Here is a 21850-nt window from a genome sequence, read left to right as displayed (position 1 = left end):
TTCCAATAGTTTTCTATTTTCTGTATAATTTGGCCCAAACGTTTTAGTCTGGACTAAAACCTTTCCTCCTGTCTCCCCTCAAAGTGCCTCAGCTACACTCATCTCTCTGGCCGCTTTCGGCAATTCAAGTGAATTTGAGATTTAATCTTTTGCACCTTGCACCTACCTCTCCGTCAGAACCCCATTTCATCTGAGCTGGTTGCTTTCCTTGTGCCCTTTTGGCTTTGGGATGGACACTGTGACAAGTGATTTGCATTTCTGTGCCCCATTGTATTATGCCCTCCTCTAGGGCTGGCACAGGTCTCCTTCATTTTATACTCTACGACTTAAGAGTGCTTATAGCACAATGGGTGGTTGGTATCTATTAAACAAATGAATGTGTAAATGAATGATAGTAATTGGCGAAAAGTACGCTGAGATAGAGTCTGATCACAGGCAAAAAAAAAAAAAAAAAAAAAAAAAAAAAAAAAAAAAATCGAAGAATTAATAGTCCCATGGCACTTTTCTGATAAAACTGAATCACATAGTCAAACCACCATTTAAAATAATCTTACAAGGAAAACAACATTAATGTGCGTCTGCTGAGACGGATTATATTGTTTTGGAATTAGGAAGAGAATGTGCAGTTCGCTGTTTGCTTTCAGACTGTTTGTTTTGTTTGTTAAACTGGCGTCTCCAGCTCTGTAGCCCAGCCTGTGGAACCTAAATGGCCCAGGTCCCAGAAGTTCCCATCAGAGCCGTGGGCGTCCCCAGGGTTTAGAAAGGCTCCCCAAGGGCCTAGGCTGCCGGCGAGTGCAGCTCCCGCCGGCGCCACCTCTGCGGTCTGGAGAGGCGAGGACGATCCCAGAGAGGCGCCCCCACCGCCTCGGTCGTCGGGTTCTTAAGTTTTCCTCTCCAAAAATTTAATGGATAGTTTTCTTTTGCTTCTGTTTCTGACTTGATTAAAGAGGCGGAAAAAAAGGAGTTTGACTACAAGAATGATATTAGCAGAAGGCGCATCTGGCTTTACTTTCCAAATTCCATCAAAGTTTGTGTTTTGTTTCATTTGACAGCAATCCAGTGAACGTCTCCCCTGGGGAAATGGCGCGACCAAAGCCCGCCAAGCCCAGTCAGTGAACTAGAGGATTTATTAATGTAATATTTTAAACAAAACCTCGACAGACACAAACTCAAAGGAAACCGTGCGCTCCTTAAGTCAAAGGCATCTGTTCTGGAAGCAGCACCCCGTTTGCTGTTGGTAACCAGCGTTAAGAGCAGGATTTTTAAACATGATAATGGATACAAGAAAAGAAAAGCTAAGTCCCGCGGTCCTCTGACTCCTATTCATTATCTCCAGTAGCATATGGGACCATTCTCCTACTTGTCCTCGCCCTTTTCTTCTGAAAAAGCAAAAGCAACCAAGCCTGTCCCGCTTCATAGCAATCCTACTCTTTGTGCCTGAGTAGTGCCACCACCACTTCCTCCTCCTCCCGCCTCCTCCTACCCCGCCCGGCAGCCGCTGGCTTTCGCTCAGGCTAGGAGGCGGCCGGCTCCCTTTGCGCCGGGAAGCCGGAGCCGCGATTGGGCGACGGTCCCTGAGCCTCCAGTTCTGCGTCGGTTTCAAGGCTCCTCCCTCCTGGTGAAAGACAGACTGCGGGGCGCCTGGAAACCGGTCCGAGGGCGCGCGAGGGAGAGGAGAGGGAGCGAGTTGAGGGATTGACACAAATGGTCAGGCGGCGGCGGCGGAGAAGGAGGCGGAGGCGCAGGGGGGAGCTGAGCCCGCTGGGCTGCGGAGAGTTGCGCTCTCTACGGGGCCGCGGCCACTAGCGCGGCGTCGCCAGCCGGGAGCCAGCGAGCCGAGGGCCAGGAAGGCGGGACACGACCCCGGCGCACCCGAGCCACCCGGGTTCTCCCCGCCGCCCGCGCTTCATGAATCGCAAGTTTCCGCGGCGGTGGCGGCTGCGGTACGCAGAGCAGGAGCCGGGGGAGCGGGCCGGACGCGGCTTGGGCTCGACGGAGGGCACCGGCGCAGAGGTCTCCCTGGCCGCAGGGGGTGCCACCGCCGGCCGTGCCCCTGCCAGCCCCAGCGCAGCGGCGCCAAGAGAGGAGCCGAGAAAGTATGGCTGAGGAGGAGGTGCCTAAGAAGTCCCGGGCCGCCGGCGGCGGCGTGAGCTGGGAACTTTGTGCCGGGGCGCTCTCGGCCCGGCTGGCGGAGGAGGGGAGCGGGGACGCCGGTGGCCGCCGCCGCCCCCCAGTTGACCCCCGGCGATTGGCGCGCCAGCTGCTGCTGCTGCTTTGGCTGCTGGAGGCTCCTCTGTTGCTGGGGGTCCGGGCGCAGGCGGCGGGCCAGGGGCCAGGCCAGGGGCCCGGGCTGGGGCAGCAGCCGCCGCCGCCGCCGCCGCCTCAGCAGCAACAGAGCGGGCAGCAGTACAACGGTGAGCGGGGCATCTCCATCCCGGACCACGGCTATTGCCAGCCCATCTCCATCCCGCTCTGCACGGACATTGCGTACAACCAGACCATCATGCCCAACCTGCTGGGCCACACGAACCAGGAGGACGCGGGCCTCGAGGTGCACCAGTTCTACCCGCTAGTGAAAGTGCAGTGTTCCGCTGAGCTCAAGTTCTTCCTGTGCTCCATGTACGCGCCCGTGTGCACCGTGCTAGAGCAAGCGCTGCCGCCCTGCCGCTCCCTGTGCGAGCGCGCGCGCCAGGGCTGCGAGGCGCTCATGAACAAGTTCGGCTTCCAGTGGCCAGACACGCTCAAGTGCGAGAAGTTCCCGGTGCACGGCGCCGGCGAGCTGTGCGTGGGCCAGAACACGTCCGACAAGGGCACCCCGACGCCCTCGCTGCTTCCAGAGTTTTGGACAAGCAACCCTCAGCACGGCGGCGGAGGGCACCGTGGCGGCTTCCTGGGGGGCGCCAGCGCGTCGGAGCGAGGCAAGTTCTCCTGCCCGCGCGCCCTCAAGGTGCCCTCCTACCTCAACTACCACTTCCTGGGGGAGAAGGACTGCGGCGCACCCTGTGAGCCGACCAAGGTGTACGGGCTCATGTACTTCGGACCCGAGGAGCTGCGCTTCTCGCGCACCTGGATTGGCATCTGGTCAGTGCTGTGCTGCGCCTCCACGCTCTTCACGGTGCTTACGTACCTGGTGGACATGCGGCGCTTCAGCTACCCGGAGCGGCCCATCATCTTCTTGTCCGGCTGTTACACGGCGGTGGCCGTGGCCTACATCGCCGGCTTCCTCCTGGAGGACCGAGTGGTGTGTAACGACAAGTTCACCGAGGACGGGGCACGTACTGTGGCGCAGGGCACCAAGAAGGAGGGCTGCACCATCCTCTTCATGATGCTGTACTTCTTCAGCATGGCCAGCTCCATCTGGTGGGTGATCCTGTCGCTCACCTGGTTCCTGGCGGCTGGCATGAAGTGGGGCCACGAGGCCATCGAAGCCAACTCACAATATTTTCACCTGGCCGCCTGGGCTGTGCCGGCCATCAAGACCATCACCATCCTGGCGCTGGGCCAGGTGGACGGCGATGTGCTGAGCGGAGTGTGCTTCGTGGGGCTCAACAACGTGGACGCGCTGCGTGGTTTCGTGCTGGCACCCCTCTTCGTGTACCTGTTTATCGGCACGTCCTTTCTGCTGGCCGGCTTTGTGTCACTCTTCCGCATTCGCACCATCATGAAGCACGATGGCACCAAGACCGAGAAGCTGGAGAAGCTCATGGTGCGTATTGGCGTCTTCAGCGTGCTGTACACTGTGCCAGCCACCATCGTCATCGCCTGCTACTTCTACGAGCAGGCCTTCCGGGACCAGTGGGAACGCAGCTGGGTGGCCCAGAGCTGCAAGAGCTACGCTATCCCCTGCCCTCACCTCCAGGCGGGCGGAGGCGCCCCGCCGCACCCGCCCATGAGCCCAGACTTCACGGTCTTCATGATCAAGTACCTTATGACGCTGATCGTGGGCATCACGTCGGGCTTCTGGATCTGGTCCGGCAAGACCCTCAACTCCTGGAGGAAGTTCTATACGAGGCTCACCAACAGCAAACAAGGGGAGACTACCGTCTGAGACCTGGGGCTTAGCCCATGCCCAGGCCTCGGCCGGGGCACAGCCATCGCCCAAAGCCAGCCCCGTGGAGTTCGTGCCAATCCTGACATCTCGAGGCTTCCTCACTAGATAACTCTCTTTCGCAGGCTCCTTTGAAGAACTCAGCTCCTGCAAAAGCTTCCGTCCCTGAGGCAAAAGGACACGAGGGTCCGACGCTAGAGGGAGGATGGACAGACCTCTTGCCCTCACACTCTGGTACCAGGACTGTTCGCTTTTATGATTGTAAATAGCCTGTGTAAGATTTTTGTAAGTATATTTGTATTTAAATGACGACCGATCACGCGTTTTTCTTTTTCAAAAGTTTTTAATTATTTACGGCGGTTTAACCATTTGAGGCTTTTCCTTCTTGCCCTTTTCGGAGTATTGCAAAGGAGCCAAGACTGGAGTGCAACCGCCCAGCGCTCCTGGTCGTCCTCGCGCGCCTCTCCCAGACGCTAGTGCTTGGGCCGGCTGGGCGCCAGCTCCGGGGCGAGTTCAGCACTGCGGGGTGCGACTAGGGCTGCGCTGCCAGGGTCAATTCCCGCCTCCTCCTTCTACCCCCTCCCCCTCCTTCTGACCCCTTCCTCCCTTTCCTGGCTTGAGGTAGGGGTCTTATGGTACAGTACTCCACAAAGCTTCCAAATCTGGAGGTGGGCCCCCGTACATTCCAATTCCTCCCTTGGTCAGCGGTGGATTGCGAAGGCCCATCGTTTCGACTTCCTGAAGCTGGATTTTTAACTGTCCAGAACTTTCCCCCAACTTCATGGGAGCCCACGAGTGTGGGCATTGGCAGTCTCAGCCTCTCTCCACGGTCACCTTCAACGCCCAGACACTCCCTTCTCCTACCTTAGTTGGTTACAGGGTGAGTGAGACAACCAATGCCAAACTTTTTGAAGTCTAATTTTTGAGGGGTGAGCTCATTTCATTCTCTAGTGTCTAAAACCTGGTATGGGTTTGGCCAGCGTCATGGAAAGATGTGGTTACTGAGATTTGGGAAGAAGCATGAAGCTTTGTGTGGGTTGGAAGAGACTGAAGATATGGGTTATAAAATGTTAATTCTAATTGCATACGGATGCCTGGCAACCTGCCTTTAGGAATGAGACAGCCTGCCCTTAGATTTTACCGGTCTGTAAAATGGAAATGTTGAGATCACCTGGAAAGCTTTGTTAAGGAGTTGATCTTTGCTTTCCTTAACAAGACAGTAAAATGTAAACAGAAATTGAAAACTTGAAGGATATTTCAGTGTAATGGACTTCCTCAAATTGAAGTGCTATTTTCTTATTTTTAATCAAATAACTAGACATATATCAGAAACATTAAAATGTAAAAGTTGAACACTTTCAACATTTTGTTACGATTATTATTCAGCAACACATTCTGAGGGAGGAACAATCCACACCACCAATAATAACCTGGTAAGATTTCAGGAGCTAAAGAAGGTAGAATAATTGATGGGGAGATAGGGCCTGAAGTAAACAAGATATGGGCATGCATGCTAAAGGGAAAATGTGTGCAGGTCTACTGCATTAAATCCTGTGTGCTCCTCTTTTGGATTTACAGAAATGTGTCAAATGTAAATCTTACAAAGCCATTTAAAAATATTCACTTTAGTTCTCTGTGAAGAAGAGGATAAAAGCAGTCCTCCTGATTGTAATTTATCTATGTCTGTCATACGCTAAAATGATATTGGTCTTTGAATTTGGTATACATTTATTCTGTTCACTATCACAAAATCATCTATATTTATAGAGGAATAGAAGTTTATATATATAAAATACCGTATTTTTAATTTCGCAAATAAAAAATTCAAAGTTTTGTACAAAATTATATGGTTTTTGTGCCTGAAAATAATAGAGCTTGAGCTGTCTGAACTATTTTACATTTTATGGTGTCTCATAGCCAATCCCACAGTGTAAAAATTCAGGAATTCAATGAAAAAAGTCTACCCTTAAGCCCTCAGATCAGTCTTTCCAAAGAATTACTCTGTTTGCATTGTTGTGATTGACATTTGTGAAGTCCCAAGAAAAGACCTGTTTTCATGACAGTAAAAAATAGAAGTTTGCAAATTATTTCTTTACTCAAAGAGGATTAAAAGAGAACTCTAATTTTAATATTAAAGCTTTCTTTTCTTTCAGAAGATAAATTTACATGACTTTTTATATTATGGAGGCTTATTTTAAAATCACCTTTCTCATATTTTTTAGAGGTATTGTCTTATCTCTTCCATAATCTTGGATATTACAAAACCATAAATAGGCAATCAATAAATGGTTAACTGGCTATGTGTTCATAAACATTTTAAACAGCAATTGGGTTTGTAAGGCTGTTTTATTGTTTGCTTCTGAAGACCCCTTTTTTCAATTGTTCAAGGAACCTTCTCCAGATAAATTATCTAGTTGGTCTACTCTTAGTCAGAATTTATGCATGGGTGTATATATGTGTATATACAGATAAGGATACACATAAGTATATATGCATTAATTTTTATAGAGATGTAAAGTTTACTTAAATTTCATAATATGGAAATATGGTTATGAGAAATGGAAAATGCTAGATGGAAAACCTCAAATACCTTTACAGGTTAAAAAAACCTTTACTAAATTTTCCCATGAAAACATTTTGTGATAAAATGACAAGGAACTAAAATTAAGATCACTGATACAATAGAGTTGCTTTCCATGTTATAATGCAATTGTCTTATAAGTCATTATTCATTTTAAGGAAAATGAAAAAAATTAAATCTTACTAAAAATGTAGCATTTTATTTTACGTAGCAAGATGCAATTTTGTGTTCCCTTTTTCTGTGTTACATTAACATAATATAGTAGACAGAAGGTTTTATTGTATAGACACACACACACAAAAATAGTATTCTTAGGCCAAATTCACACGTATCTATCTCCTCACCAAGTAGTTCAATTAGATAATTTCTGGAAAAATATGTTTTTGGCATTAATTGCTATCCAAAAATATATTTTAAAGCAGTCTTATTGTAGGTGTCCTTAACATGATGTAACTATGAATTTGATGCAGAAAGGTTTTACATGCTGTGGTTATATAGCTTTAGAAGACATTTTTAAGTCACCACCAGCCTTTGTTTTTAGAAAACAATTTATTTTAAATGATGTAGTATATAGAAAACCAGTGTATTCTTTTGTTTATTTTAATACTGGTGGCAAAATAGGACGTATCTGGAAAACCATAAGGCTACTTGGGATACTGTTCCATTAGCATGTTGTTTCCATGACAAACCCTATTTTCAGATGGTTCAATTTGCCTATTTTTTTTTAAAACCAGCTATAAATTGGGGTCCATTTCCCCCCTCACAGTGTACTTAATTTAGCTTTTGGAGTAAATATATAAGTAGTATGAAAGACTTCTGAAGCTCTTTCTAAAAAGTAGTTTTTCACTTAAACTTTGTGGGGACAGAGAGTCATATTTTTAATTTCAGAGCCTGCCAGTGTCAAACATATGCAAAAGAGCCGAGCCAGATTTTTCAGCTTGTCCTGTGGTAGTCACTTGTCAGCCTGAGTTTACTGGCCTGGTCCTTTTGTCTCCACTGTAAGTACTGGAGCCTTCTGATGTAGTTGTATCACTCTTAATGTCCAGCATTTAACTAGGAAAGGAGACTACAATGAAGAGTTGGTGGCCAATTAAGAAAAATAATAGACTATATCATAAGTCATTTCAGGACTTGAGTGGTGGCAGATCACCTTCCCTGTTAGCATGTTTCAACCTTGGTATACATTTTTTTTTTAAGATGCATATTTACTGTGTGTGCATTTACGTTCAGTTTCAACTACTTTTATTGCTTTCTAATCCATCTGTTGACTACTGGCCACAATTTATATAATGCACATGCAATTGATTGAAACCAGTATCATGGCATTGAATATCTCTGATACATTTCTTATTATAATAGTCTGTGTAACTGGGGTCTGAGAGATTAGAAGCAAAATGTAGTTGTACGTATGTCTAGAGGTGGACACTGGTGATATTGTCATTCAATACTTTGCAGAATACACTAATGTCAAAGGCTTGCAGGATTAATGTATAGGAACCAAAATAAGACATGGAATATATATTAGAATTCTCTAGTTACATGACTAAAAAGGAATTGCAATACTATCTTAAATTGAAGGCTTTTATTTCAATGTCCTTACATTTGAAATGGGATCTTACAAGGGAAGTACCAAAAAAGTAAAGTTTATTTTGATGACTCCCAAGGTATATATCTTTGTTTTGAATGTTGGCAGATGCCAATAGCCCTTAAAATTTGAAAAATGGTACTTGAACGTCAATCATGTCTCAGAGTTCCCTTAAACTTTTTGGGCTTAAATATTTTTATTCACTTTGGTCATACCTTTGACGATGGATATGTTAAACTTTAACAAGTATAGTGACAAAACAGCTTGCTTAGAACCTGGAAATTAAAACACAATTTCTAGAGTAATTTTTCTAACTTGTATCATGTTTTTTGGTGACAAATATCTGTACTCCATTACAGAATCAAGTTGCTATTCAGTTGTAATACTTCCTCTGGGGATCTTTGTTTATAGGTTGGTTTGGGACCCTAATAACACATCAAACAAAAGGGTTTCTCAAAGAAATTTTTCTAATGTAATACAATGTATAAGTTCAAATACAGTTTATAAGTACATGTACTTATACATGTACGCATTGAACATATAATAAGTATTCTGTGGGTCATCGTCAGCTTTATGAGTCAAGCAGATCCTTAAATTGCTTGAAAGAATAAGATACAATTTTCCAAAAGAGATTACTTTAAATAAATTATTTCATTGGTATTCTAAAGAGGTATATTTTTGAATGACAAAATTTAAGTAAGACTGCATTTTCTTGAGGTATCATTAATACACTAGTTGAATAGCATATTTGTATAATAATTCTAAAAGCAAAGTATTAAAATAGCACTGATTTGTACATCTTGCATACACATTTTTTTTAAAGATGAAATTGACTTACCTGAAAACAATAGTTTTGTTTTAAAATTTATATGTGTATTTTATAAAAAAGATCTCAATAAATTTCATTCATAGGATAGACTTTCAAAACATGTTCATAGCAATACAGTGATTAACATGAAAAGGAACCACTATTGCTGCTTTGATATAGTTCTCTGTGGCCTGGATTTTCTTTCTTTCCTTTTTAAAAACCAAGTATCCTCTAATTTGTGGATATCTCCATGTTTCAGATCTCAATACCTGTTTGAATTAAATTTGCAGGGGAATAACTGCAGGATCCCCCCATAGACAAAGTGTGGCCTTTATTTCCTTTCAAGTTGGCAGCATGTCCTTGCTTAAATGAAGCACTCTGAGACAGACTGTTCTCTTGCCCTTGGAAATGCTTGTCTTTACAATTGCAGTAGCAAATACCTGGAAGTCATACAGGCTAGTTAGATACATATTCTAAATGTCATGTGCTGCTTGATCATTATAAGGATTTTTTTTTCTTAAAAAGTAGGTTTGGGGACTATTCTTGACCTTATCTTTCCAACTCTTGGAAATATTTTAGAAAGTTAACTTCACCAAATATTCTGTCAAAAACTCTGGGCCCCTCAGATAGAATGACGAACTGTCCAGGTTTGCCCAGGGCTGGGAGATTTCTTGGCATGTGAGAATTTTAAGTAGTAAAACTGGGGAAGTCCTGGGCAAACTGGGATAATTGGAAACCCTATTCCATGGATTAAATTGTACTCTCACAAAATAGAGTAAAAGCTTACATGTTGGTCACTGCTCCAGCATTGAAAGTACTCCACGGTGGCCGTAGCCTTTTTAATCACCAGATTAAAAGTCAATGAACACAACCCTTTGTAACTGGTCTTTATAGTGAGTACAGAAGCTGAGTAGAACATGAAGATAAAATGGAGCAAACTACCTTGATTATTTGGACATTCCACCTTTAGCCTTTGCCTCCCGAAGAAATGATACAGGCATAGATACAGGCTTCTAACTAGCCACTGAACCCTGTTCATGAAATCAGGTTAAACAGGTGCTTTTAGAAAAGGCTCTCAAAAAGTTTTCCCTTGGAATAAATAATCGTTTTGTAAAAAATTGATGTTAAAGTTTACCAGATTGTAAGGAACTATCAGGCTTCTGCGCGCGCGCGTGTGTATTTGTATAATAAAACAGTACATTAGGATGAGATTATAAACTCAAGCAGAGATTTCCCCAAATGATGTGTGTGTGTGTGTGTGTGTGTATTTGTATAATAAAGCAGTACATTAGGATGAGATTATAAACTCAAGCAGAGATTTCCCCAAATGACGTGTGTGTGTGTGTGTGTGTATTTGTATAATAAAGCAGTACATTAGGATGAGATTATAAACTCAAGCAGAGATTTCCCCAGATGGCGTGTGTGTGTGTGTGTGTGTGTGTATTTGTATAATAAAGCAGTACATTAGGATGAGATTATAAACTCAAGCAGAGATTTCCCCAAGTGGCGTGTGTGTGTGTGTGTGTGTGTGTATTTGTATAATAAAGCAGTACATTAGGATGAGATTATAAACTCAAGCAGAGATTTCCCCAAATGACGTGTGTGTGTGTGTGTGTGTGTGTATTTGTATAATAAAGCAGTACATTAGGATGAGATTATAAACTCAAGCAGAGATTTCCCCAAATGGCTGTACATCAACAGTTTATTTAATTATTATACTTTTTGTCAAGGTAAGTAGGGTTAACACCCATATCTTTCCTCAAATTAAAAGTTGTATCTACAAAAAGGAAAAAGTAAGCTAAGTCTTAAAAATTATACTGTGATTATTGAAAATTGTAGAATACACAGTGTGGACCATGCAATCCTTCACGATGGATTTCACGATGGGTTTCCCTGGAAATGTGAATGTAGACCTTCACATTTCTGTATGAAACTCCTCCATCAGAATTGGTCCACTTCTTTTTTGAGCTTAATGTCATCCTTCTTGTAAACGCACATGCAGTTTCACTGCCTTTATTGTTGAAACCACAATATTATTCTTGCTATCTCTTAATTAAACTCAATGTAAATGAATTTAAAAAGACACATAGATAATGTAATTATTGCAAGAAGTACCTACACATTAGACTCTAGAGCTAATTCTTAATATGGGACAATTTTGTTCCCTAGGAGACATTTGGCAATATTGGGACACATATTTGACTGTCATAACTGAGCACTGAAGGGTGCTGTTTTAGTCTTTGCATAGCTTTGCATAGCTATAAAGAAATACCTTAGACCAGGTAATTTATAAAGAAAAGAGGTTTATTTGGCTCACGTTTCTGCAGGCTGCATAAGAAGCATGGCGCCAACATCTGCTTGTAGTCCAGACCTCAGGAAGATTTTACTCATGGTGGAAGACAAAGGGGGTGCAGGCCTATCACCTGGCCAGAGAGGGAGCAAGAGAGAGGGAGGTGCCAAACTCTTTTAAACAGCCAGACCTCCTGGTAACTAACAGAGTGAGCACTGGCTCATTACCACAGAAGGGCACCAAGGCATTCATGAAGGAACCACCCCCATAACCCTAACACCACCCACTAGGCCCCACCTCTAACACTGGGGATCACATTTCAACATGAGATTTGGGGGGACAATCACCCAAACTATATCAGGTGCTATGGGCATTTAATGCGTAGAGGCCAAGGGTGCTGCTAAACATTCTAGAATGCGCAGGACAGCCCATGACAATGAATTATCTTATCCAAAGTGCCAAAGTTGAGAGGTCCTGCTTTGGAGGAGTGATTAAAATTGCAAATATACTTTTTAAAATAGTGAAATATATTGAATTTATAAAATACAATTGAGAAAAATATGAATTTACTGTGTATACTACATGGGCTTTATTTTTATCTTTAAGTTTTGAGACAGGGTCTCTCTCTGACCCTTAGGCTGGAGTGCAGTGGTTCGATCACAACTCACTGCAACCTGCCTCCCAGGCTCAAGGGATCCTCCCACTTTAGCCTTCAAATAGCTGTGTCTACAAGCATGCACCACCACACTCGGCTAGTTTTTTAAACTTTTTGTAGAAATGAGGTCTCACTGTATTGCCTAGGCTGGTCTTGAACTCGTGTTCTCAAGTGATCCTCCTGCCTTGGCCTCATAATGCTGATATTATAGGATTGAGCCACCACGCCTGGTGGGCTTTATTTTTGACCTGCAAATTTTCTTTTAGATTGATGAATAGCCTGATAATATTACATAGTGTCTAAAGTCTTTTGGGCTGTTGTGACAAAATACTGTAGACTTGGTGGCTTAAACAACTGACACTTAATTTTCACTGTCCTTTCACAGATGGAGAATTCCAAGATCAAGATGCCAACAGATTCAGTTCCTCATGAGGGCCTGCTTCCTGGCTTGCAGACAGCTGTCTTGTGGCTTTGTGTTCCCATGGCCTTTCCTCAGTGCATGCAGGTGGAGACAGAAGGAGACCATTGTCTTCCTTTCCTTATAAGAACACTAATCCCATCATGAGAGTCCCACCCTCATGATGCCATCTCAGCCTAATTACCTTCCAAAGGATCCATCTCCAAGCATTATCATATTGAGGGTTAGGGTTTTAACATGCATTTGGGGGGACATAAATATTCAACTCATAGCAGGCAATGAAATAAAACTTTTATTATTCAAATCTAGACAGGGACATACAGTATCATAATTTCAGTGGAAAAAATCTGTAAATAACATTAAGCAAGTTTAATTTTTAAAAAAATCTCTGAAAGGCATTTATTAGTATTATGCTGTTATACTTCATATTTCACACTTCCGTTTTCTTTTACACAGTTCCTGCATCATCACAGGTGTTGTGGTATGAGGAAAAACTCTGGCCTAGGAGACAAAAAACCTGGGTTCTAGTCTTGATTTATTTGCTTAAGGGACCTTGAGTGCGTCTGACCCACAGGACCTAATGAATCAAATAGAGACAATAATGAAGTAATAGATATGAAAGCCCCATTGTAAATGGTGAAGCTCTGTAAAAATGTGAGAATTATCCTTCACATTAAGCTAATTAAGGAGGAAGTTGAGGGTCTGAAGGCTTCTGCTAGGCATTGACTGCCTCCCCTTTAGAAAACCATGTTCCAGTCACTGAAGGGCCCCAGAATGACCGGAGGCCTTTCTGTTGTCTTCCTAGTCACCTCTTCTCTGATTTCATCACCACACTTGGGTTCTCCTGTGTACACCTAGGATGTTTTCTGTTTAAATTTTTTCCAGACCTGGTAAATTTCATATGAATTAGTCTGCAGTACAGCTGCTATGACATTTGAGAGGGGAGCTAAGTCCTAGTTAGGAGAAAGAAGGCCCTCTTCTGAAAGGGCTGGAATGGGGCAAGAATTGTTATAGGAGTGTTCTGAGGTCAGAGGAGAATGGAGCTTAAGAGTACATTCCAGGGCCAAATGTGACAAATTCACAGACATACCTTCTGGGTTGAGAGTCCTCACAGAGTGGGACAGTGCCCAGGAGCTGTGTTGCTTCATTTGTTCATTGACGAGTTGGGGCAGATGTGAGCATCTTGCCGGGAGATGGGAGGCTCATGTCCTACAGGTAGACAAGTTGGGGTCATTTTGCATTGGAAAGGGGAAAAAGGGAAGGGATATAATGAAAACCAAAATCAACTACTCTTTCCTGGGGCTAGCCCAGGTAGGAGTGAGTAGAGGAACTGTCCATCAGTGACAGATTGGATTAAGAAAATGTGGCACATATACACCATGGAATACTATGCAGCCATAAAAAAGGATGAGTTTGTGTCCTTTGTAGGGACATGGATGCAGCTGGAAACCATCATTCTTAGCAAACTATCACAAGAACAGAAAACCAAACACCACATGTTCTCACTCATAGGTGGGAACTGAACAATGAGATCACTTGGACTCGGGAAGGGGAACATCACACACCGGGGCCTATCATGGGGAGGGGGGAGGGGGGAGGGATTGCATTGGGAGTTATACCTGATGTAAATGACGAGTTGATGGGTGCAGCACACCAACATGGCACAAGTATACATATGTAGCAAACCTGCACATTGTGCACATGTACCCTACAACTTGAAGTTTAATAATAATAAATAAATTGAAAAAAAAAAAAAAAAGAAAAAAAAAAAAAAAAAGAAAACATCTCTCAAATAAAGACATAACCCTGGATTTTAAATATGACCTTTCCTCCTCCTCCTCTAAAAAGGAAATAAATTTCAAGATAATAGAGAATTGGACAGAGAAGTCGAATGTCATCTTGGAAAGAATCTTGGACTTGCAAGAACTGGCTTGAATCCCAACCAGCTCTTAGCCTCAAAGCCATTTACCTAAAATAGTAATAATAATCATTTTTCACTAATTCACATCGTTGGGGGAATCAAAGAAATGAAGTATATAATTAGCACTAGAGTCAGCTACACATCTTAGTCTTCTTCACCCTGCATATTTCTTTTCTCTTTTCTTCTTCTACCTATTCTTCTCCCCTCTTCCTCCTTTCTGTCTCTTCTTTCCTCCACCTACCTCTTTCCTCACTCCTCCTGCTTCTAGCACTCACCCTTACTGCTGATGGAAATTGAAAAGGCATCAAGCAAGCTAATGCCATATTTTTCCTGCATCTCTTTTCAGGCTAAGCACGTTTTACAAGACTTATTTACACAAAAGATTAAGATAATGGGCAACCTTAAGGTTAAATGACACAAATGTACTTTATTAATCAATCGGTGATGTTGCTCTTAAAGCATAAGTGCATTTCTATGCATTATTGTGTGCTTTGCGATATGCTATAGTCACGCGCTACATCGTGATGTTTCAGTCAACGACGGACCACATATATGATGGTGGGCCCATAAGATTTTAATATAGTATTTTTGCTGTTCCTTTTCTACTTTAAGATATACAAATACTTACCATTGTGTTATGGTATTCAGTACAGTACAGTAACATGCTGTGCAGGCTCGTAGCCTAGGAGCAATAGGCTAGACCATATAGCCTAGGCATGTAGGAGGGCTATGCCATCTAGGTTGAAGTAAGTACACTCGATGGTGTTCTCACCATCGAGTTGAAATTGCTAATGATGCATGTCACAGCACATATGTTGAAATTGCTAACGATGCATTTCACAGCACATATCCCCATCATTAAGTGATGCATGACTGTATAGTAGTTCCCTCCTTATCTGTGGTTTTGCTTTCTGAGGTTTCAGTTACCCAAAGTCAACCACAGTCTTAAAATAGGTAAGTACTATACAATACACTAAGATATTTTGTGAGCGAGAGACCACATTCATATAACTTGATAGTATATTGTCATAATTGTTCTATTTTATTATTAGTCATTGTTGAGCTCTTTGTGTGCCTAATTTATAAATTAAACTTTATCATAGATACATATAGAAAAGAACATAATATATACGGAGTTCAGTACTATACCATTTCAAGTATCCACTGGGAGCCTTGGAATGTATCCCCTGTGGATAAAGGGGAACTACTAATTAAATTTCAATTTAATTTCTTTACAGCCCCTAACAAATTGACCTAATTGGTAGGTTTTATACTTGGGTAACATGGAAACAGCTGTTTGAGGCCACTCTAAATCATGACCAGGAAGAGATTCATAATTTCCCTTTAGAAATATACTCCTCTACTGAATTGATAACACATTGAACAATTATAAGAATCCTTTGTTTGTCCTTGTTGACTATATTACCAAAGGGAACTTACTTCACAGCAATTATGAAAATGTTCCTTTGATACAACTGATATGGACTGAAGATATTTTGATGCATGAAGTTGAGCAGGATTGAGGGCTTATATCAAAGAGATTGATTAGTAATTATATTATTTCCTCATATAAGAGTAGCTAGCCATTTTAGTGCCTTGGTCACCTCTGTGATCTAGTATATTAGTTTTCAATTGCTGCTGCAACAAATTACTAAAAACTTGAAAAATACAAATTTATCATCTTACAGTTCTGTAGGTGAGAAGCCTGGCACCTGTCTCATTGGGCTAGAATCAAGGTGTTGCATTGTTATATTTCTTTCTAGGGGCTCTAAGGGAGAATCTATTCCGTACTTTTTCCAGCTTTATTTCCTCTATTCTGGAGGCTTATTCCATAGCTCATGGCACACTTCTCCTATCTTCAAAGCCAGCACCATTGGGTAGAGTTCTTCCTGTCTGATTCTCTCCATTTGGAAATAGTTGCCTGCTTTTAAGAACTCATGATTAGATCAATACAGGATAATTCCCCATCTCAAGGTTCCTAGCCTTAATGACATCTGCAAAGTACCTCTTGCCATGTAAGGTAACATATGCACAGGTTCCAAGGATGAGGGCATACACATTGCTGGGGCCATTATTCTACCTGCCACATCTATGTTTAGCTGTTGCAGCTAGACAATTTTTCTTTTAGAAGTATTCCTTCCACATTCTCATTCTTTACAATTTCTTTTTTTTAAGTGGATTCCTGAATTTCTTCAGTTTCCCATTTCATTCTCTCGAAGTATGTTTCTGTCAGTGGTCAATTCCCCATTGATTTCCCCTCTCCTGTTACCCCATTTTCTGTTAGGAGGTCTTCAGATCAGTCCTCATGCTCTAACTCTACCTGATTTCTTTGTATTTCAGATGTCATCTTTCTTCCTCGTCTTTGCACGTATTCTCTGGCTTGCTAACCTTTTTGTTACTCTATATGTCTTTTCAATACACTTTTCTCTAGATTCATATTTTGTGTCTGTCCCAGAAATAGATCAGAAAAAGATGGAGATTGACTAATGTCAACCCTTTTCTCCCAAGTGAACACATATAACCCCACTGTGTTTTTTTTTTTTCTTAAACTACAGATGATATAATTGTATGGCTTTCATCAGAAACACTTCTGTCAAGTGATTACATTTTTGCTCTTTAGTGAGGGGCTGGATGGGAGCGAGAGTCGATATAGTTCATCTCGTCTCTGATTAATCTAGTATGTATCTCTAGCTGTGATTATAGATTTTAATTATTTATGAAGTTACCATCGTATTTATAGAGACAATCTTTTTCTCATGATCTTTAATTTAAACATTTTGTCAAAAAAGAAAAGAAATCTGGATTGCCTGGGTTGTATTTTATACAAATTCAGATAATGAATACACCTGCCCTATTTTAAAATGTTATGTTGACATTTTTGGAGAAGAAATTTTCCTAGCTTTACAAATACATCCTTAAAAATGTTCTCTAAAATATAATTTTTAATCTATACTAAAAACCAACTGCAAGATTTTTTCTTCTATCTATAGTGTTATGAATAGAAGTGAATATTTTCTCCACATATAAAAATCTATATTTTTATATATATATATAAATCTATCTGAAAATATATGCCTTTTAAAGCAATTATTTAAGAAGAAGATTCCAAATGTTCATAGTTCTCCCCAAATAGACATTATTTTTAAGAATGTGAATTTGGGGAAATTATATAGAAATATATCAAAATTTCTATAAATAAATAGTAAGTTAGCATATGCAGTTATCTTCTAATACCACCATCCTTTATATTCTTCTAAAATTTTACATCATTCATCATCTTTATAGCTTTTTTTCCCAAGGAGGGATAATTCAGGAATAGATCAGAGGTCACTTGAATGCACTAATGGCTCTATAAATAAAGAACATGTATTTTAATAATATACAGCTTCATTAGAGACAAACTGAATTAATGTAGAAGTTGTAGGGTGCGTTTGAAGACCTCAGATAAGACCGGGTATGATGGGGATCCTTATTCAATGCTAACTAAAATAAAATCAGATGATCCTCAAAATATACAGTATTTATCAGAGATGACAATGGGTTCTGGGAATTCCTAAAATTGAATGTGCGTAAGAATCACTCAGAGAGCATGTTAACAATGAGGATTTCTGGCCTCATCTTCAGAGGTGCTGATTTTGTTGGCCAGGGAAAAGGTTCAGGAACCTCTATTCCGGTGGTTCTGATGCTGGATGTTCTTGAGTTCTCTTTGAAACGCTGGATTAAAACACAACTTCAAGATAAACCCCTAGTGATTCATCTTACCAGCAAACTCCCTCATATAAACACATTGTGGAACTTCACCAGTGAAGTGAAGCTGTGAGAACGAGCTTTACAGAACCCTCAGTAGGGAGCAGACCTGTTCTGTCCACATAGTCTTTGTCCCTAAAGGGCTAAATCAGGAACAGTCAAGTGGCCAAGGCCACCGAGTGGTTTACTCAGGTCTAAAATTCTTTTAAAAGTATTACTTTTTGTTTTTTTTTTTTTAAGGGGGGAAATTGAATTCCACAACTAGAGATTAACTTAAAGTTATCCCTTTTATAAGAAGACTTTCAGAGTAGGATCAGTTAACTGACCACTAAACAGTGAAGGAGAAGGATACAGATTCTCTCTTGCCTAGATAGGGCTTCTGACAACAGCCACAGAGAGGGAGATAGTGCAGCAGGTGGCAGCTTGATGGGCAGGCAGAGGAGGGACTTAAAAGGCTCCTGGTATTACCCAGGGTGGGCATCTTTGCTTTCAGTGGGGCTGCCATTTGCAGAAGAAGCTCTGCATGGAGACTTCTCAGGCAGCTCAGCTTCCCAACCTTTCTGAGTATTTTGTTTGTTTAGGTTTTTAATACATCTGACTTCTTAAAAGGCCCTTCCTTCTCAGGGAATTCACTAATCAAGGTATTACTCTGTTTATTTCCATAAACAAATCCTTATGAAAGAACAATTCATTCATTAACCAAGAAATGTGATCATTTCCACTGTTGTACCGGAGAGCTTCAAAGCACCATTGTTGTTCACATCAATTAATCTAGGTAACTGGGAAATGTGAGTAAGACAGGACTAAAATATATCCCAACTGATTTTACAAGATTAAAAAAAAATCTAAGATGTCTAAACTCATGTTGTCTTAAGCATGTTAAGAATGTAAAGAATGTTAATTCTTCACAGGAAAGAATCACAGCACAGAGGAAAAGACTGCCAAATCTTTTTAGAATAAAATAATTTTATTCTAGAACTTACTGTAGCTTGGAAAGTTTCAAGCAGCCCCTTCCTTTGTACTGTGTAATATACTGGAAAGATATACCTCCTTCAGATATGTAGGATGCCAGGTTAGAGTCTAGCTAGGAACTCTAGCTAGGGAGTATGGAAAACAATTTTTGATTTTTTAAAATTAAAATGTTTATGTGAATAAACATTTTGCATAGTATTCATATAAATATTTTAATGTGTAAATTAGTCTATGAAAGATGATGTTGAATTTCAAAGATAAATATTTATTTGATGTAATTAATTACTTGTACATAGTCTTAATACTTAATTCAGAGGGCAGTTCCTGACTAATAAAAAAAGAGTTGGCTATTAGATGGTCATTTAGTAGCAATTCTTTCCAAATAGCAAATTATGCTAATTTCAAGGCTAAGGCACATGCATTTTTAAATGAGATTTTTAAAGAAAGTCAAAACAGCACTTGAATTAAGTAGAGGTGGTTGAAATGATAATCAAGTAAAACCTTTTCCAAGAAATAAAATTGACCCATCCCCCATGCATTCCACCTACCCCAACTAATTTTTTTAAAGATTTTTTTTTTTACTGAGATACAATTCATATACCATAAAATTTTAAAATAAGATTTAGTAGTTTTTAGTATCCCAAAAAGTTGTACAATACTCACAACTACCTAACTCCAGAATATTTTATCACACTAAAAAGAAACCCTGACCCATTAGGATGCACTCCTTATTTCTCCCTCCCCCAGCCTCTGACAACTACTGATCTAGTTTTTGTCAGTGTGGATGTAACTATTCTGGACATATCACATAAAGAGACTCATACATGTGGTTTTTGTGCCTGACTTCTTTCACTTATCAGAATGTTTTCCAGATTCACACAGGTTTTAGCATGTGTCAGTACTTCATTCCTTGTTATAGCTAAATGATACTCCATTGTATAAATACAGCACATTGCTTACCTACTTATTCCTACTTATTCATTAATAGATACTTGGGTCGTTGCCATTTTGAGCTATTATTAATAGTGCTGCCACGAACATTGTGTACAAGTTTTTGTGTGAATATATTATTTTAATTCTCTTGCATATACACTTAGGAGTGGTACTGGGTCATATGGTAACTTTGTGTTTAATTTTTTGAGGAACTGCTAAACTGTTTTAACAAAGTGGCTTCAATTATTTTGTATTCCCATCAACAATGTGTGAGGGTTCCAATTTCTCCACATCCTTGCCAATGCTTGTTATTGTCTGTCTTTTTGATTATAGCTGTTTTAACAAGCATGAAGTGGTATCTCACTGTGGTTTTGCTTTGCAGTTTGCTTCTCGTCAATATTCTGAAATTGATTCCATAGTAGAAAAGGAGGGAAGTTCATGTTGGTTTTTGTACCTCTGAATAAACTGAAAAAGGGATGATTCTAGAATTAGTTAGACTCATCACTTACCTACATATTTATATACCACTCCACTAAAAAAGCATTTGTATGGTTCATCATAATGCATAGCATAACATAAATGTAAAAATACATTAGAGTATTAGCTGAGTAGAAAATATAGATAAGATAACTTGTAATATGCAATGGGCATATTATAAGGTTTTGTATACTAGCCAGAGGTGGGCTAAAATTTTGTCTCTGAACTTCCTAGGAGCCAAAGTGAAATGATAAATTGAAAACTCCATAGTGCTCCTAAGATTAAAAACAAGTTAGAATCCATTGCTGACTATTGTGGTGTCATTATCTATTATCTGCGTGATCCCACCAATATCAAGGGGATCCTGGATCTTAACACATTCCTTTCCATTGCTGACTATTCTGGTTGATAGAAGGGATAAAATCAGCCTGTCACATTCATCTGTTAGTACCATGTCTGCTCCTTGGAACCTTTCTCAACAGATATGTTCCCTTACTTTCTATCAGCAGCAGTGCAGTTATTTGAAGGTGTAGAGCACCTGTGAAACCTTGACTGTTCCTTCTCCAAGCTGAACACTCTTCATATGAGAAGCATCAGATGGCTCCCCATTTTCTAAAGATTTAGATCCAAACTTGCCGGCCCCTGTTGGGTTCTTTAGCCCCATTTCCCCTCAGCCCCTGATGAAATCCAGGCACACTGGACTCACTGTTCATTTTACCTGGCAGGTCCTTGTCTCCTCCATTCCCTGTTCCCTTACCACTGAGGAAATTTGAACACCATGCTTCAAGGGCCAAATTCAGATGTTATCTTTTCCTGGTAGGTTCTTAATACCCCCAGGCAGAATTAATTTTCTTTTCTCTGTGTTCCCATAGCACTTTTAAAGCAGCAATTGTATGAATACATCACAGTGATTTGTTCATGTGTCCATCTTCCCCAGCACACCGTGATCAATTTCACAGGAGGAAACTGTCTTTTTTATATCCTCAGTGCCCAGCACAAAGCAAATATTCAACACAGTGTAGTTGCATCAAATTGACTTAATAAATCATTCCTGACTTCTCACTCTCCTGTAAACACGTGGGTTTGTCACTGTCTGTCTTTAAAAGTGATCCCCAGAAGGAAAAATCATCTTTCAGATGTTAGCCAATCAATGTGCTAAACACCCATCTGCTCTGGAAAGTATATATTTCTATTAGTGTCATCTCAGGCTGCATGGGTTTTGTTCATAGACACATTCACTATAGCATCCCAGAAAACTTCGCTGAATATTGTGATGTTTTTCCCCCTGGGCAAACCACGAACAGACCAGATTTTCCTTTGCTTCTACTTTCTCATCTAAATTTAAGTCCTTATATGTATCCTTGATACATTTAATCTTGTTTCCCACTAAAAAAGGTAACTTCATCCTTTTGAAC

At 41.0% G+C, this 21850-nt stretch overlaps 1 protein-coding gene across 1 annotated transcript; it reads left to right on the top strand.

Annotated features, from left to right (window-relative positions):
• The first annotated feature begins 1603 nt into the window (after window positions 1-1603).
• FZD1 (frizzled class receptor 1) lies at window positions 1604-8519 on the top strand. The gene has a single exon (XM_007982216.3). The coding sequence runs from the start codon at window positions 2099-2101 to the stop codon at window positions 4046-4048; it is 1950 nt and encodes a 649-aa protein (XP_007980407.1). The 5' UTR covers window positions 1604-2098; the 3' UTR covers window positions 4049-8519.
• Window positions 8520-21850: the final 13331 nt, after the last annotated feature.

This window comes from Chlorocebus sabaeus, chromosome 21 (assembly GCF_047675955.1).
Source record: "Chlorocebus sabaeus isolate Y175 chromosome 21, mChlSab1.0.hap1, whole genome shotgun sequence".
Taxonomy (NCBI): domain Eukaryota; kingdom Metazoa; phylum Chordata; class Mammalia; order Primates; family Cercopithecidae; genus Chlorocebus; species Chlorocebus sabaeus.
The sequence above is the reverse complement of the archived record's forward strand: the minus strand, read 5'-3'. Positions and strand labels throughout refer to the sequence as shown.